General features: G+C 47.4%; 1 protein-coding gene across 1 annotated transcript in view; it reads right to left on the bottom strand.

The window, feature by feature from the left end:
- The window catches only part of Slc39a11 (solute carrier family 39 member 11), a 352,128-nt gene that overhangs the window by 308,540 nt on the left and 24,359 nt on the right, over positions 1-19,229 (bottom strand). Inside the window, exon 4 of the mRNA XM_028865298.2 lies at positions 1,583-1,741. Coding sequence (XP_028721131.1) covers positions 1,583-1,741 — 159 coding nt within the window. The remainder of the gene's footprint in view (positions 1-1,582; positions 1,742-19,229) is intronic.

Raw genomic sequence — 19,229 nt, 5'->3', positions numbered from 1 at the left:
TCCTGCCGGGATGAGTAGCGAATCTCCCAATGAGAAGTTTACACATAGCTAGATGGGTTTAAGGGCAGAAGCTGCAGCTCCGCATGACGGCCTCTAAAAGCCACCGGCACGGTTAGTCAGCAAGGAAGGAAACGTCCAGGGGGCAGAACCAGGCACCGTCATTCAAGCTTCCAGCGAAAGGAGACGGGCTGACAGATGGTGCTTCCTTAGGATGTTATCACAGTCATCCATGCAGCCAGCACAGCCAACTGGTCCGGGGAACGTGCTTCGGTGTGTCTGCCGGCAAGTGAGAAGCCTTGCAAAGGCCCCAGGGCCCGCCCAGCAGTCTAGGTCCTGGGAGGTCATTCTCTCCTGTCTCTAGTTGGTAATGAGACAGGAGGAAGGGTCAGGCATGGCTGCTCAGGCCAGAAATCCCAGCAGCTGGGAGGTAAAGCGGGAAGACTGTAAGTTCAAGGCTAGCCTGGGCTACATAGAGAGACACTGGAGGGAGAGGGAGAAGGAGAGGGAGAGGGAGAGGGGAGAGGGAGAGGGAGAGGGAGAGGGGAGAGGGAGAGGGGAGAGGGAGAGGGAGAGAGAGAGAGAGAAGGAGGGAGGGAAGGAGAGATGGAAATGGGAAAAGCAGAGAGGGTGGAGAGGGAATATGCACACAGGAGAACCTTCACCAGTGTCCTGGGGCAAACATCCCCTGGCCCCAACAGCTCCATGACCTAACAGAAGAAACAATCTCATTTTCTCCCTATACCTCTCCCCTTTCTGGTGATCAGGGAATCCAGGCACCAACATGGAGGTACTTCTGCCCACCTCTAAGATGTACTGGGTATGTATGTGGTACGTGGACCTGACACACATCCCACCCTGTGACTGGCATCAGCCCTTTCCCCCCTGCCAACATCATGCACTGTGGTAACGAGAGTTGAGCCAAAGGCTTCTTTGGGCTGCCATCACACAGCCTGGCCTTGGCTCTCTGCTCGGCCAAGCAGTTCACGCCAGGAAGAGATGCCCAAACCACCTGCCTGATTTCCATCAGAGCTCAACAGCCCTACTTCCCCCAATGCCGATGCTTTTATTGCTGTTGTTATCCTCCAGTCCCCAGAGGGTAGGGAGGAAATCGGGAGCTGAGAGACATATGGCCACAGACGTCAGAAGGGAACCCCAAGACCCCTGCACCCGCCTGCCACTTCCTGTTAACCTGAGTAGATGTGACCACCTAGTAGGTGTGTTGTCATCCCCCTGAAGACTCACTCAGCTCTTGAGGCCCAGACCAGGATCAGAAGCCCCTCCCCCACCAGGTTCCGGTTGCTCATGGATACACACATGTAATGCACCACATCACCTACAACTTACATATCTGACATTCAAAATCTGAACTTAGCAAGATGTGACCAGGGAGTGGTCAGTCATGTTAACAACAAGCGCTTCCTCTATGGAAGGAATCACCGTTCACTTCCTCTAGTGTCTTGTCTGTTAAGAATCCACCAGCTCCCTGAGGTAAGAATGGATCCATCAGGGCAAAACAGAACTGAACCTACTGCCCAGAGCCGGATGGCTCCTGAGCGACAGCCCAGAGGAAGACGATACTCACCAAGTGAGGCATCAGGACGTCAGCCAGGTAGACAAAAGCAGCTCCCAGGGTGAAGCCAACAGCCACTGGGAAGAAGGCAAAGGCACCGAAGCCCCCTGAGGATGTGGCCATCTCAACCGCTGGTGCTAGCAGAGACCAATAGGAAGCCGCCAACATGACCTGCAGAAACCACAGGGAGCAAGTCGTTAACCAACTGTCTTAGGGAGGGTTTCTATGGCTGCGACTAAACACCATGACCAAAACCCAAGTTGGGGAGGAAAGGGTTTATTTGACTTAATTTCCACATTGTAGGCCACCAATGAAGGAAGTGAGGACAGGAACTCAAACAGAGCAGGATCTGGAGGCGGGAGCTGATGCAGAGGCCATGGAGGAGTGCTGCTTACTGGCTTGTTCCTCATGGCTTGCTCAGCCTGCTTTCTTATATAGAACCCAGGACCACCTGCCCAGGGATGGTACCACCTACAATGAGCTGAGCCTTCTCCCATTGATCACTAATTGAGAAAATGCCTTGTAGTTGGATCTCATGGAGGCATTTGCTCAACTGGGGCTCCTTCCTCTCTGATGACTCCAGCTTGTGTCAAATTGACACACAAAATGAGCCAGTACACTGACCCATAGGCTTTTGGGGGTGGTAGGCCCTATAAGATGGGGACACTATAAGGGGGACTCTCATTAACCAACCCATAATGCCTTCTGAGGAGTGGGGAACCAAACCATAAAGCCTTAGGGAGGGGCAACTCATAAGGCCTTGGGGATGGGGGGGGCAATGCATAAGGCCTTCCCATGGCACCTCATCATTCCCTCTGCCATAAAATAAGACATACAATTACACATTTGTTAGGCCTTTTATCTCAGGTGGTAGCTACTATCTCAACCAAAAGACTACCCCCAAAACTCACCAAAGTCCCTCCCAGAATTCATGTTTTATGAACCTAACCTGAGGAAGGTGAAGCCACTGGTAAGTGGTCCATGCTTTTGTAAACAGCCCCTCACTCATACTCCTGTAAGCGTGGACTCATTGGCCCAACAATAGCAAAGGCATGAAAATAGAGGGGGGCTAGCTGAGAATGGGATCAGTGGGAATGGGGGGGGCATAGAGGGTAAGGGAATGAATATGATTAAAATACATAACATATTTGTGTGAGAATGTCATCATGAGACCTGTTGCTATGCATAATATAATTAATGCATGCTAATAAGAACACTTAAAAACAAGAGACCCAGCTAGGGGCAGGACAGAGTTGGTCCAAAAGGATGGAGTCCAGTTTGCTGCTATCTAGCCTCTGCCATGGGAGTTCTTATCCAAGAGCGATTTTTGCACTTTATGGGACAGGAGACAATGCCAAGCAAAAGAGTCACTTGAGTTGTCACACTGAGAGTGGAACAGGGCCTATATCTAGTGATAAACATCCTACAATACACATCACAGCCCCTGACAACCAAGAGACATCTGGCCCCAGATGTGAGTCCTAAGGCTGCTGAGCAATGCTGCTCTAATCCAAAGCTTCCGACACAAACTGCTCATTGCTACGTAGACGCCACTGCATTAGGACGTGGCTGGCTGATTATCTTAGAGCCCTTCCTAGTGTTGATCTGATGTGTGTCTCCCCTCCGTGTTTGCCTCTTCACCCTTTGCCTGCTCTCCGCACATCAAGAAAGGTGGGCCTTCCCCTCGTGCCATGTGACAGGTTTGAAATGTTTGAAGGTGCCAGTGTGTCAGTGTCAGACCAGTCTCTTCAGTGTCCTCGTCTCTAAAAATGAAGAGGGAAGCTAATATCTATTGATCAGCAGCCATTTCTAGCCACCAAGGTTGACATTTGATATCTTGTCTTGACATCACAACCCCAGGAGGCAGATGTTTTCTCCATTGTTATTTGTGGAACGAGAAATTGAATCTCAGGCTGGGGGTATGGGCTCAGTTACAAAACTGTTTCCTATGTAAGTATTAGTGTAGCTGGAGGGCTTCTCTCCAGGTCTCACCAAGCCCCTGCGGTCCCACAGGGACCTTGAGTTCCTGCCATGTGTAAAATAATCACTCATACGCTTATATTACTTATAAACTGTATGGCCGTGGCAGGCTTCTTGTTATCTACTTCTTCTATCTTAAATTAACCCATTTCTATTAATCTATAAGTTGCCATGTGGCTCGTGGCTTACCGGTACCTTACATCTTGCTTGTCATGGCGGCAGCTGGCAGGTCTCTCTGTCTCAGTCTTCCACTTCCCAGAATTCTCCTCTCTCCTTGTCCCGCCTATACTTCCTGTCTGGCTACTGGCCAATCAGTGTTTTTTTTATACAGAATGATATCCACAGCATATTAGAACCTAAGTGTGGCAGCCATGCTTGCGACCCCAGCTCTGGGAAGGTGGAGACAGATGGATCCCTGGTGGTTGCTGACCAGCCAGCCTAGACAAGTTGGCCAGCTCCAGGTTCCATGACAGACCCTATCTCAATAAACATAGTGGAAGGCCCTTGAGTAACAACAACAGAGTTGATCTTTAGCCTCCACAAGAGTGCACACATGTTGATGCACACCCACTTTGAGAGCTAATCTTGGTTGTCAATTTGACACACCTAGAAGAGGGAACCTCAACTGAGGAACAGCCACCATCAGAGTGGCCTGTAGGTATATGTCTGTGCGGTATTTTCTTGATTGATGTGGGAGGGCCCAGTCCCTTGTGGGCAGTGCCACCCCTGGGCAGGTAGTTCTGGGCTAGATAAGAAAGGTGGTTGAATGTGAAACAAGCCAGTAAGCAGTGTTCCTCCATTATCTGCTTGAGTTCCTGCCTTGAGTTCCTGCCCTGATTTCCCTCTGTGGTGGACTACAATCTAAGAGAAAATAAAGTTGTAAGATTAAAATAAACCCTTTTGCTCTCCAAGTGGCTTTTGGTCGGTGTTTTATCACACCAACAAGAAAGCAAACTGGGACACTCCCACACACAAATGCATACACCTAAGGAAGGGAAGCTGAATCAAATACTAAAGCAGTTTGTTCCTTTTCACCCAGGCAATAAGTGGTGCATGCAGGGCACAGACCAAGCAGAACCACAATCAATTCAAGGACTAAAAGAGAAAAACGAGGCTGATCCAGAGGTCAACAGGCTCCATTTGACAAACTGTTCTCCGGAGTTGACCAAATTAACTAATTGCCTGTGGCTTTTTCATCTTACACATGCTGTGACATCTTCATGGCTAGAGTCCACCCACCACCTGTCGTAACAGTCACAGACGACATATAAAATGTTGAATGGATTTCTAAAATTTACTTAATTATGCTGCGTCATCCATCTCCAAAATAACACCCAGAGTGACAGAACCAGGCATTAGGACAGCAGGAAGAAAGAACAAACTATGCAGGAGGCAATGAATGCCCTTCTACCAGGCACTGCTGGCACAAAGCCACTTGCCCTGGAACCGATTCTCCCAGCAAAGGTCTTAACTACACCATGGAAATCTGCCTCTGCCTCTGGAGCTCCCAGAATGGATGAAAATATGTCACCTTAACCACATCAGTGCAAAGAGTGACCAGTTCAGTGCCATGAGTCCGGGCTGTCATAAAAAGTAACAAAAGGATCCAAGGACTCCCCACCCAGACTTCACTGCACTGGCTTTAGACCTCCACAGCCCATGTAAGCTCACCACCTGCACAGGGACAGACATGGAGACTTCCTCATTCTCATTCTCTTCTGTGAACTTGACCTAACCAGCAATCCATCCCCCACATAGCCCCCTCTTTAACAATTTCAAAACCGTAAGACCCAGGGAGCACCACGTATCAGACCCTCCAAGACTTCTCTACACATTGTGAGGAGACAAAGCAACTCTACCAGCTTCACCTAAACTACTTCCCCACCCCTCTGCTCCTTCCTGTTACAACGCCTATTCCAACATCTTCTGTTTCAACTTCCATCCCTCTGCATCTCTGGGTACCAGCCCTGTTTTCTGCCTGCGATGGCTAATCTTGGTTGTCAATTTGACTGGGTCTGGAAGCAACTAAAAGACAGCTCCTTGGCACTGCTGTGAGAGATTTCTTTGCTTACTTTATCTGGAGAGGAAAGACCTATCCTAAATGTGGGTGGCACTCCCCAGTATCAGCCCAGATGGAAAGAGATGAGGGGAGGGAAGCTTTGCTTCTTGCCTCCTTGCCTTCACTCTGCTGGTAAATTCATCTACGCTGTTGCTAAAGCATTCCTTCACCACCATTAGAACCAACTTCCCCAGGCTTCCAACGCAGACTGAATGCCAGAAGCTGTCCAGGAACCCGCTAGAATGTCAGCACCAGACTGGGGCTGCTAAGACATACAGCCACCTAGACTTAATGACCTCTGGATTCTCAACCTCTCTAGCCAGTGTTAGACTGGCTAGAAAGGTGAGACATCTAATAAATCCACTTTAATACACATTTATTCTATTAGTTCTGTCCTCTAGAAGCTCTAGAGGACCACCACTATTAATACATGTCTCTGTGCATGAAAAACATGCCACGTTCCCACAGATATATTATTCAATATGGGGCAGAGAGGCATGTTCTTGCTAAGGTTGGTCTGGATGAAAATGACTCCCATAGACTCATAGGGAGGGACTAGTATTATTGGAGGTGTCACCCTGTTGGAGGTGTGGCCTTGTTGGAGGAAGTGTGTCATGGGGGTGGGATCTGAGTTTTCAGATGCTCAAGCCAGGCCCAGTGTCTCTGTCTCTCTCTCTCTCTCTCTGTCTCTCTGTCTCTCTCTGTCTCTCTGTCTCTGTCTCTCTCTCTGTCTCTCTCTCTCTCTCTCTCTCTCTCTCTCTCTCTCTCTCTCTCTCCCTGCTGATCCAGATATAGAACTCTCAGCTACCTCTCCAGCACCATGTCTACCTGCATGCTGCCACGTTTCCCACCATGATGACAATAGACTGACCCTCTCAACTATAAGCAGCCTCAGTTAATGTTTTCCTTTATAAGAGCAGCTGTGGTCATGGTGTCTCTTCACAGCAATAGAACATTAAGACAGAAGGTCATGATGGACTCTGGGATGCTTGGAGTGGAAGAACATTCCAGTCAACATAGGTTGACCTTGCCATAGAAATCACTGTTCTTCACCCTTCTAGACAAATCTACATCCCTTCTGGAATTTCTTCATTTTTTTTTTTATTTTCTTGCCAGCCTCCTGCTTTACATATAAACTGAGAAGTGGCAAAGGAATGATTTGTACATGCCACTGGGTTCTTGTCCAAAATGAGTGTGATCCAAAGAAAAGCTATTTCAGGGGGCATGTGTGGTGGTCAAGATGGTCAAACCTGTGACTTTCTTATCCTCTGTGGCAGAAGAAATTCTGCCACACTGAGTTGGAGATGACCTTGGACATCAGATTGGGGCCAGTGTCATGCCATGAATTCTTACAGGGGTGTGAGAAGAGCACAGCTGGAGAGGAAAGGTGGCATCAAACCACAGACTTGATTTTATTTACATGAAATGTGAGATCTAGAAATCCACAGGGACAGAGCACATTGGGGGTTGCTATCCGGGAGTGGAGGATGGGAAAGTTGCCCACTGTGAATGAACACCATTGAATGGTCATCATTGTGTTGTGTAAATCTTACCACAACTTATTTAAAAAGTGAGGGTTGACCCAAGTAACTGTGAGGACCCTATCTTGCACTGCTGCCCCCCCCCCAGAGGTGTACTGAACTCTCTAGTCCCTTGTTGCAACTCTCTGTCTCCATCTGTGGCAACGCCAAGATCTACCTCAGCTGGCCTTTCTCCCGGGCATCTCTGACCCTTGGCTGGCAGTCCACGTTCATGACAACAAAATGCAGAATTTGGACTCAGAAACTTGGCTCTGGCGCTTACTGGTGAGGTGGCCCCGGCAACCAACATGAGCCCTCTGCTGCTCAGTTTGGTCAACCGGCAGTGTTGCTACCATCCAGGGCTACTGGAAGAACGTAGCAAGGGAGCCACCATGCCAACCCAGGAGCTGGCAGGAGGCAGGTGTTATTTTGGATCCTCCCACTTCCCATCACTCAGCTCACTAAGCATGGTCATCCTTCCCCTGAGTGGGCGCAGCTCCCCTCTGGCCGGGCCCCTTATCCATCGCACTGGACTTGTTCTTTCACCCAAACTTTCAGGACTGTGCACAGGATCATCTCTGTGCGCTGCCACCACCCAGCAGAGCAGTCTTGGACAGGGGCTTGTTTAATATTTGTTGCCTAAACGAGTCCTCTGTCATCCCTGCTAATGAAGGGGAGCAGCGGGGGCGGAGAAACCAGAACGCATGATCAGGAAGTGATTCAACCCGCTTTGTGAGTCTGTTGCCTGCATTTTAAAGTGATTTTTTAACCTTCCAAATTAAGCAGCGCACAGGCTCACACTCAGATGCCTTCACACCTCTGACAAACGCTGGCTGAGTAATTGTTTAAAATCAGGGAGTTTTTCAGGGGTAGGAAATCAGTATAAGACTTTGCAAAGCTTCATGGGTAACACACCAAGCAATCTACTGAGAGAACTCCCTTGGTGTTCAGAGGGAATGTAGGAGATTACTCAGGCCAAACTCTTTACTTAACAGATAGGGTAAGCAATACTGAACTAGATGAAATAGATTTCCCGAGGTCCCAGAGCAGAATGATGTCACACAAGGCCGACTGCCCCAGCCCCCAAGCAAGTTAGTATTATCCTCTAACCCTGCCATGACTAGACTTTTGTGAAACTCCAGAAACTTCTAAGTAAAGACTGAGTATACGCTGCCACTTCCCCTCATCAGTCAAAGGATCCTGGGATAACTGAGGGGGTGAAATTAGCATCAGCAAAATGAAAGGTATCAGGTGTGGTAGGCACATGGCAAACACTTACACACTGTTGGTGGGGGGTGCACACTAGCACAGCTGTCATAGAAAACAATGTGAAGGTTCCTTGAAAAGATTAAAACTAGAACTATCACGTGACACAGCAGTGTGGCTGGGGAGATACCTGAAGGACATAAAACGAGAATGTCAAAGTTCTGCTCAGACCAGAACTACAGACCACTAATAAACAATGAAATACGTCTGTTGAGAACCTACATCTGGGAGAGGAATGAGGCCTCATAAATTTATATCTTTAACAGCCCCTGAGTGCCCTAGACGTAGACGGGCAAACAGGCAATTAAGGAGTTTACAATGTAATCCCCGCCCGGAAGCGCACTTCGAGCTAGGGATTGTAAAACTAAGCATGTACACGCTCAACTCCACACCTTTCTCCCAGGTGACCTATGCCAAGTCTCCACCTTCCTCCAGGGTGACCTATGCCCCAAGAGAAGGCCCCATGTGACATATACCCCAAAGGGGATCCTAAAACACAAAAGGGACATGAATAAGGAACAGGTGATACCCACAGCCTCGAGTCTCGGTTACTGTCACATTCCAGTGTGTTGTACTTGGAGAAATGTTCCCTTAACAATATCTGGTCCACAGTGGGTGGTACTCTGTGGAAAGGTTATGGAGTCTTTAAAACATGGCGGCTTGGATCTGGATAGATGGCTTATCCCTAAGACAACTAGCTGTTCTTCCAAAGAACTAGGGTTGGATTCCCAGCACCCACATGATGGCTCATATGGTCTACACCTCCAGTCCCAGGATATCTGCCACGCTCTTCTGGCCTCCTCTGACACTGGATATACATGGCGTATAGACATACATAGAGGCAAAACATCCAAACACATAAAATAAAAACAAAGGATTTAAAGATTAAAAAAAATAAAAATTTAAAAATGAAGCCTGGTGTGGTGGTTTGAAAGAAAATGGCCCCGAAGGAAGTGACACCATTAAGAAGTGTGGCCTTGTTGGAGGAAGTGTGTCTCTGCGGGGGGCGGGCTCTAAGGTGTTTTTCTCAAGCTTCCCTCAGTGTGACAGTCAGTCGACTTCCTGCCGCCTTCTGGTCAAGATGTGGCCAGCACCACATTTGCCTGCACACCGCCATGCTCCCCGTCATGATAATGGATGGAACCTCTGAACTGTAAGCCAGCCACCACAATTAAAAGTTTTTTTTGTAAGAGTTGCCACGGTCGTGGTGTCTCTTCACAGCACTAGAAACCCAAATCAAGACACCTAGCTAGAGGAAGTACATCATGGGGTCGGGGCAGGGGACTGTGGGGTTTTAGAACTTAGACCCACATCCTGTTCTCATGTTCAGTCATGTTCATTCTCTCTCTCTCTCTCTCTCTCTCTCTCTCTCTCTCTCTCTCTCTCTCTCTCTCTCTCTCTCTCTCTCCCACACACACACTTTCTCCCTTCCCTCCCTCCTTCCCCAATTCCTGTTTGCAGATGAAATGTGATCACTGTTTCCTGATTGTCAGACCTTCCCCACCACGATGAACTGTGTCCCCTCTGGAACTGTAAGCCAAAATAAGCCCTTTTCGCCTCTATGTGTCTCTTTGTCGGGGTATTTTACCACAGCAACAGAAAAGTAACTAGATCACAGTGATGATGTCTCAAGGATTCCACAGACTTGACTTGTGAGAGATGCTCACATTCTAAAGACACATGGAAACTCCCTGCACCGTTTTAGAAACTCCTCTGAAAATCGAAAATACCTGCACAATGACCAGTTTATTAGAGACTGTGAAGAGGTTGCAGAAGGGGAGAGGGGACTGAGGGAGGTCAGTCCAGCAAGGTGCATAAACCAGGCAAATACCTGAAGACAAGAGCACCCAGGGTTTGTTCTGTGCGGTCAGCAGAGCACAGGCCTGGGGCTTCAGTATGTGGCAGCCAGCGACAACATACTCCACCTCCTTGAATCCCATGGCTTCCTGTCTAAAGCTCGGAGTAGTCCACTTACTCATCCAAGTATGCTCTGCTGCAAATGACCAGGCCAGGATTTGAAACCAAGGCCCAATTCCAAACTCAGTCTCCACCCAGAAGCTGCACACACCATTTCTTTTGTCTTTGATATTACTCAAGCTTTTTGTTATTGTTGCTGCCGGTTTCAGCAAATAAATAGATTTTATTAACAACTGTGATGATTCAAAACAGAGAAAGAGATTATTCACTAAGTAATAATGGTAGTATTGGGGAAGGCAGCTGGACAGATTTTTACATTTGAGTAAAAATCAAAACTAAACTGTCATTCATTTTACTCAAGCAAATGAAACAAATACAAAAATATTTGAGGGGCTTATATTAGTGTGTGTGTGTGTGTGTGTGTGTGTGTGTGTGTGTGTGTGTGAGTACTATGGGGGAGCAGAGACTTGAGGTCCACTGGAGTTTGCTGGCCCCATCCTAGCTCTAGATTTATTGAGAGATCCAGTCACAAGACAATGAGGTGGAAAGTCAAAGGTCAGGATACCCAGCATCCTCCTCAGGCCTCTGCACGGACACGGGCATGCACCACACACACACACACACACACACACACACACACACACACACAAGCTCAAACACACCTACACACACATGCACATGCCAACATTAAAAGGGAGCTCAGGAAACAAAATATTCCAGACCCTTACTTATGTTCCCTTAGAATGGATTCCTCATTTCCCTTCTATCATTCTTATAATCTAGCAAGCCCATAATATGATCCTTGCTCTCAAAATATCGTATCTCAGGGACCCATACTTCCCATTGCTAATAACCTCCCCCTGGTGTCAGAGGTACCAGCACAGGATAATCACAAACAACCAGATAGGCACGATCCCACCACAGGTGAGCCTTCTCATCTCCGTGTGGTGCTCCACCTGGAACAATTTCCACTCTGGAAATAGAAGTGAGTTTATGAAGAGTTCCCTAAGGAACATGGCACAGTACTCTGGCATGATGGGTGCCATTAAGCCTTCCCTTTATCACAGTAACTGCAGTTGAAACACAGGAAGAATACAGGGATGACGGAACAAAATCTCCATCTTAAAGAGAAAGGAGGACCAGAAATGGCCGCACATACTTCCTTGCTCTCCACTGGACCACAGTATCAATTCTCCACACCTTTAAAACAGCCTCAACAGAAGATGGGGAGAAAGAGCTCAAATGGCATCACCCGCCCCTGCACCTGCTGCAGAGTGGTCGTCTGTAAATGGGTGACGGAGAAAATGAGCATAGACTCCAACCTTAGAGGGTCCGGGAAGATGACTGCCAGGAAAACATCTGTTGACGAAGCACAAGGACCTGAGTCTGATCCCCAAGACCCACATGAAAGGTCAGGCATGGTGGTGTGTGCTTCTAAGCCCAGTTGTGGGTAGGAGGGACAGGCAGACCCTTGAGTCTCACCAGCTAACCTAATGGGTGGGCTCTAGGCCCCATTGAGAGACTCTGTCTCAAAAAAACCCAGACTGGATGGGTCCTGAGAACGACACCTGAAGCTTACTTACCTCTGGCCTCCACACATGCCCACACAGGTGCACACAAAAGTGTATGTGTGACACACATACACACAGCTACAGTATAATTAACTAATAGCTGCAAACTTACAACCCATAAAAATCAAGGCAATAATTACTCCCAAGGTACAGAGCCAAGTAATGTCTCTAAGTTCTGTCTCCAAATCAGATATAAATATTTTTCCGTTCAACCAACAAATACTTGGGCAGTGATTGGGTAATTTACATCATTCAAGATCCTGGAGGGCTGAAAGGAAGGAAAAAAGATCCAAAGCAGATCCATGCCCTGCCTTTACCAGGAGCTGACTATGTTCCATAATAAGAAAGATTCCAGAAGGCATCTGAGACATACGGACAGAGGCATCTAGACTGATCATTCAGAAAGTCACAGTCACCACATGGAAGGAGATCAGTGTGAAAACGCAGAAGCTACATCATAGCCTCCTGGATCACACAGAGAGCCTCTTGAAGGCTGGACACGGTTTAGGAGGCCAAGCGTGGGAGCTGTGCTGCTGGCAAGATCATGTGCACAGAGTCTAGCAAAAGCATCCGGGGCTTCAGTGGTAGGACTTCGGGGAAATCTGCCTCGGTAGAGAAAGAGCTTGTGTGCCGGGCCGTAGTAAAGACATGGCTGGGTGTGGCGAAGAGGCCACGCTGGACATAGAGTTGGCATGCCTGTGATCTTAACATTCGAGAGTGGAGGCCTGAGGATAAGGAGCCCAGTGTCATCCTCAGATACTTTGAAGGTTTGAGGACAGACAGGCTACATGAGACCTCTTCTCAAAACAAACAAAAAGTCGAGAAAAGGTGTGCTGGCTAGTTTTATGTCAACTTGACACAGGCTAGGGTCATCTGAGAGGAGAGAACCCCAGTTGAGAAAATGCCTCCATAACACTAGGCTATAGGCAAGCCTGTAGGGCATTTTCTTAATTAGTGATTGATAAAGGGAGGGCCACCCCTAGGCTAATGGTCCTCGGTTCAATATGAAAGCAGGCTGAGCATGAAGAGTAAGCCAGTAAGCAGCGCCCCTCCACTGCCTCTGCATCAGCTCCTGCCTCCAGGTTCCTGCCCTGCTTGAGTTCCTGCCCTGATTTCCTTCGGTGATGGACTACAATGTGGAAGTGTAAGCCAAATAAACCTTTCCTCCCTGTGTTGCTTTAGGTCATAGTGTTTCATCACAGTAACAGTGACCCTAACAAAGACACAGCGAGAGGAAAACCAGTCCAGGCAGCATGACCTGACCTTCAGGGAGTGGGTCATTGCTCCCATCCCTGCCTGCACAATGGAATAACTGAGATTTCTGAAATCAAATGCTAGTGCCACTTCAAAAGCTACTGAAGCAGAATCTGTAGGACAGAACCCTGGGCACAGCATTTAGAGCCCTCCAGGGACACTGAGGAAGCATTGCTGTCAGGAATGACTGCCTTGATCTTAGGCCACCAGAAGCAGTCGTGAGTGACAGAAAGGAGGCACCAGGCAATGTAAGACGGCATCAGAAAGCAGGATGGGGTTAAGAAGGCAGGCTGGAAACCAAGAGAGCAGGTGTTGGGCTACAGACATGATCCAGATTTGAGATGGTGAGAAATAGAGAAGAAAGAAATGTACATGGGACCCTCCAGAGTGAGGTGCCCTTCACCTCCATGTCCCCCAATCTTGAATCATGTGATGAGTGGACACAGGGACTCTACACCTAGTCAGCTTTCCAATCCAGCATGTCAGTGATCGGTCATGACTCAAGTAAGAACCAAGTTCATACAGGGGCTCAATCTACATAAGTGAACAAGTGCCTGGAAAGTATCAGTTCCATACAATTACAGTTATTAGCTGTCATGGATAACATTTCTTAGCCACGCCCACCCAGCACCAGAGACAAGCAGAGCTTGCCTTACACACTCCAAATGACAGAAGAGGGTTTATGCTTAAAACAATCACATACACATGAGAAAAATCTACACCATAACCCAGTATTTTCTCTCCCCAGGAGTTTCCCAAGACAAATGAAAGCATATACCCACATGATGCCTTACACAAGAATGTTCCCAGTAGCCTAATTCACGGGAGCTCCAAGCTGGAAATATCCCAAATGTCTATCAACAGTAGAATGGAAAAACATCATAGTACATTTAGGAGATAAGATAATCCTTACCAAGAAAAAGGCACAGAGCCAGGCATGGCGCACCAGTGATGCCAAGGCTGGAACCTGACTCACCTGACCTGCAGAAGTCAAGGGGAGAAAGAGAGCCAGCAAAAATGATTGAGCAGGAATGACTGGGGGGAGAGGGGTGAATACTATCAAAATATACTGTATACATGTATGAAGTCATCAAAGAAATAAAAATATTAGGTTTTTTAAAAGACTGAGAAGGAGCTGGGTGTGGCTCAGTTGGCAGAATAGCATGCCTAGCATGCATGAAGCCCAGAACTCCATCAGCAGCCCCTCAGGAAATGTGTATGGTAGAGGCAGAGGCAGAGGAATCAGAAATGCAATGCCATCTTCAATGATACAGCAAGTTCAAGGCCAGCCTGTGCTGCATGGGACCATGTATACAGGCTAGTTTTATGTCAACTTGACACAAGCTAGAGTCATCTGAAAGGAGCAAACCTCAATTAAGAAAATGCCTCGGCCGGGCGGTGGTGGCGCACGCCTTTAATCCCAGCACTCGGGAGGCAGAGCCAGGCGGATCTCTGTGAGTTCGAGGCCAGCCTGGGCTACCAAGTGAGTCCCAGGAAAGGCGCAAAGCTACACAGAGAAACCCTGTCTCGAAAAAACCAAAAAAAAAAAAAAAAAAAAAAAAAAAAGAAAAGAAAATGCCTCCATAGTATTTATCTGTAGCACATTTCTCTTAGTGACTGATGGGGGAGGGCCCAGCCCATTGCTGGTGGTGCCATCCCTGGGCTGGTGGTCCTGGGTTCTATAAGAAATCAGGATGAGCAAGCCATGGGGAGCAAGCCAGTAAGCAGCACCCCTCCATGGCCTCTGCATTAGCACCTGCTCCAGGTTCCTGCCCTGATTGAGTTCCTGTCCTGGTTTCCTTTGATGAACAGTGATTTAAGTCAAATAAACCCTTTCCTCCCCAAGTTGCTTTGGTCCTGGTATTCAGTCTCAGCAATAGTAACCCTAACCAGGATACCATGTCTCAAAAGAATAAATAAACAAGGGAGAATGGGGTAAAAGCTCAAAGTAAATTATATACGGGCATGAAAAAGGCCTATATAGCCCAGGATAATAATTTTTTCTTTTAAAAATAAATTTTAAAAAATGATAGGGGCTATAGAAATGGTTCAACAGTTAAGAACACTGACTACTCTTCCAGAGGAAGTGGATTCAATTCCCAACACCCACATGGCAGCTCACAACCATCTGTAACTCCTGTTCCAGGAGGCTGGACACCTTCTTCCAGCCTTTATAGGCATGCATATGGTGGACAGACATATATGCAGGAAAAACAACCATATACACAAAATCAAAGTTTTTAAGTATAAATAAATATTAAAGAGGATCAAACTATAAGTGTTACAGCCACAGCAGATGAACCTCAAAACTTCTGTATCGATTGAAAGAAGGCAGACCATACACACATACATATATATATATACACACAATATACACACACACTATATATATATATATATAGTGTGTGTGTGTATGTGTGTATGTGTTGACACACATATTCATGTGTATATGAATACATGTATGCCACAGCCCACATGTGGAGGTCAGAGGTCACCCACAAGTGTCAGTCTTCACTTTCTTCCTCATTTGGGACAGAATCTCTTGGTTATTCACCACTGAGTGTGACAGGTGAGTTGACCCACTCGCTTTTAGGGATTCCCGTCCCTCTCTCCCATTTTCACAGATTCTCGGTTATTACAGATGTGTGCTACCATGTCAAGCCTTATGTGATTCTGGGGATTTTAACTCCAGTCCTCATGCTTGTGCGGCAGGCACCTTACCCACTGAGTCATTTCCCCAGCCCAGCTGTGGATGCTTTCGGGCCTTGGCTTTCTGAATAGAAGGACTGCCCTTGCCAGAGGCTGGGGAGGACCGGGCTTGAACTGATGTGTGTATTGCTAAAAAATCATTTCTCAAGAGGAATGGAAGATCAAGGTGAGTTTCTTGTTTGTTTTTTGGTCTTGGTGGAGTCACTTTTTTTTTATTTTATTTTTATTTTTTATTTTATTTTATTTTTTGTTTTTTGTTTTTGTTTTGTTTTGTTTTTCGAGACAGGGTTTCTCTGTGTAGCTTTGCGCCTTTCCTGGAACTCACTTAGTAGCCCAGGCTGGCCTCGAACTCACAGAGATCCACCTGGCTCAGCCTCCCGAGTGCTGGGATTAAAGACGTGCGCCACCACCGCCCAGCTTGGTGGAGTCACTTTTTAAACTGAGTTGCTGAGACAGAATAGATATAAACCAGCCATCTTTGAAGAATAAAATGAGACTTTTGAGAGCCGTGGTTCCTCAATGCTGTGACCCTTTAATATAGTTCCTCGTGTTGTGGTGATCCCTAACCAAAAGATTATTTCATTTCTACTTCAAAACTGTAATTTCACTACTGTTATGAATCATAATGTAAATATCTGATATGCAGGATATGTGACCCCTGGGAAAGGGTCACTGGACCACCAAAGGGTCGAGACGCACAGGTTGAGGACTGCTATTTTAGATTTAAACTCAAGACCCTTGTAGTCACAGCAGCACAGACACTTGCCACCCTTAGAGTCACGTGGCCCCCTATGTCAACCCCTGTCTTCTCATCTCCAGAGTGACTGTCCCTCTGTTTACCTGTTTGCCATTTGTAGAATTTTAAGGGAATTAAATCACAATGTTTGGTTTCTTTTTGAATATTTATGTATTTATTTTATGCATGTGTATGTGTTTCTGCATGAGTTCCTGAGTACCACATGGGTGTAAGTGGCTGTGGGCAGCAGATCACCTGGAACTAGAGTTACAGACAGTTGTGAGCCATGGGTCCCAGTAACCGAACCCAGATCCTCTGGAAGAGCAGCAAATGCTCTTACCTGTGAGCCATCTCTCCAGCACATGTTCATTTTCTTTTATATTTTTCTCCATTCATCGTTATTGAGAGATCCAATCATTCTATATGTTCAAGTACCTTATTATTTTTATTTATAAGTGGTTTAATGTGACCAGGCCATAATTCATTATTCTTAGCTGCAGTCAAACTTTTAGGTTGACTCTAGTAGAGAGTAATACAAATAAAGTCACAATTAATATTCCTATTAAAATTTTTAAAAGGGAAAACTATATTGGACCAGCAAGTTTGTGATCTGGGAGTACTGCATGTCCATTATATCTATTTGTAAGTCTTTGGAAGGATATGTGCATCCTAGATTCTCATGAGCCAACTTTGCTTGGCCTGTGGGTTCTAGAGTCCACCCTGAAATGGTCCCTGTAATAGGCCTGCGTCACCACTGTAATCCCCAAGTACTTTACAAGACCCAGGCCCAGAGCTGAGAGGCAAGCTCTCCTGAAACACTTAAGTGTCAGCAAGACTAGACCCAAAGGGGCCTCCCAGTACCTAATCGGCTGCCATGGATCATCGCTGATGAAGTTCCAGGAAATAATAAGTTTCTTAGAGCAAACACCATCACTCATGTCTGGGCTTCAAAGATATGGTCAGTTGATCAGAGTTCAAAAGTAGTTAGCCCCTAAGCCTGGTCTTGTTCTAAATCTAAGCTCTAAGACACACTGGGCTCTTTCCAGCTCCCATGTGTGGCACCCACCTGCACTGGAGCTCCCCACATGTGGCACCCACTTGCACTGGATTTCCCATGAACCACAGCCTTAGGCACTCCCTAAGGGAGATCACACAGCTCCAAAGTCAAATAATACTTAGTGGTGTGAGTTTACATGCTTGTGTGTGTACACATGTGCAAGCGTGCACACACATATGTGCGTGTGGGGGCCAGAGGTCAACAGTGGGAGACTTCTTCATTTGTTCTCTACATTATTGCTTGAGACATGATCTCTCACTGAACATAGTTTTCCAACCCTGCCAGTCTGGCTGGCCAGTGAGCCCCAGAGACGTTTCTGCCTCTGCCTCCCCAGCCCTGGGATCGATCACAGGTGCATGCTACCCTGCCTGGCTTTTTACATGGGTCCTGGGAATCCAAACTCAAGTCCACCTGCTTGCAAGGCAAACGCTTGACTTTATTAATACTTAGCTTCTTTCTTTGACTTCAATGCTCCCTTTCCACAAATCTATTGCTGGGATTAACACGCAGGCAAGCACATTAACAACCCCAGCTCTCTCAGGGCAGGCCCAGACGAGCTAAATGAAAGAGGACTCTCAGAAGAATCATTCAGATCACCAGAATGATGAATCCATGAAGACAAAAGGAGGAAAGGAAACAAATGAGGGTGATGGCAGAGGGGAGAGCACGCTCCCCAAACCTTCACCAGCTGCCCACCAAGAGGGTGTGAACACATCGCCCTCAACAGCCTCTCCGTGGCACCCAGCCACCAATCCATCAGCACCTCTCACCGTGGGCTTGTTGATGGACAATTGCACCAGCTGGCCAGGCTTCCCCACTCCAACACTACCACTCACTCACGCTGAGCCAATCTGTCCCAGATCTGGTGGCAAGGAAGCAGCCCTGCCCACACTGGAAGGAGGGGAGTGGGGTGAGCTGCCCGGCTCCATTGAGAGAAAACCCAGCCATCTAGGAATGAGCATCTCCATCTCCCAACGCTGCTCAGCTCCCTCGGGGGAGGTTTTGTGGCTCTCTCAGCTGTCACTAGCAGTAAGACTCAGGGGAGGGCCCTCCAAGGCCAAGAAGAAAAGATGACACCTCCCATTCCAAACAAACTCACATCTCGTCCCACCACTCTGAAAAGCGTGGTGCGGCGGTTAGAACATGAAATGCACCCTCCCCACCCCCCACTCCCCAAAGGTTTACATTTTGAATACTTAGTCTTGACCTGGTCGTGCTATTTTGGAAGGTTCTAGAAATTTGAGAGATACAGCCCAAGTAGCAGAAGCAGGTTACAGGAGGGTGGGTCCTTGAGGATATGTTAACCTGGGCTACTTCTTGTTTGCTCTCTGTTTTCTGGGCTGCCATGAAGTGAAAGTCCTCTTGTCTAATGCTCCCATGACCATGAATGAGCTGAGCTGTCCCACTTGAAGTCCTGTCCCTTCTGTGATGCATCAAAACTGGTAGGGGACAGGAGGAACGGTAGGGGACAGGATAGGAATACTTTCACATTCTGTATTAGAAAGACACACTGTAGCTCTAGAGTTTTTCTGCCTTGCCCACAGTCAGGACAAATCTCTGCCACCCGCCAGTCCCACAGCCGCTCAGACC

This window comes from Peromyscus leucopus, chromosome 8b (genome assembly GCF_004664715.2).
Source record: "Peromyscus leucopus breed LL Stock chromosome 8b, UCI_PerLeu_2.1, whole genome shotgun sequence".
In the NCBI taxonomy this organism is placed as follows: domain Eukaryota; kingdom Metazoa; phylum Chordata; class Mammalia; order Rodentia; family Cricetidae; genus Peromyscus; species Peromyscus leucopus.
Note: the sequence above shows the minus strand (reverse complement) of the source record. Positions and strands in the feature narration are given on the sequence as shown.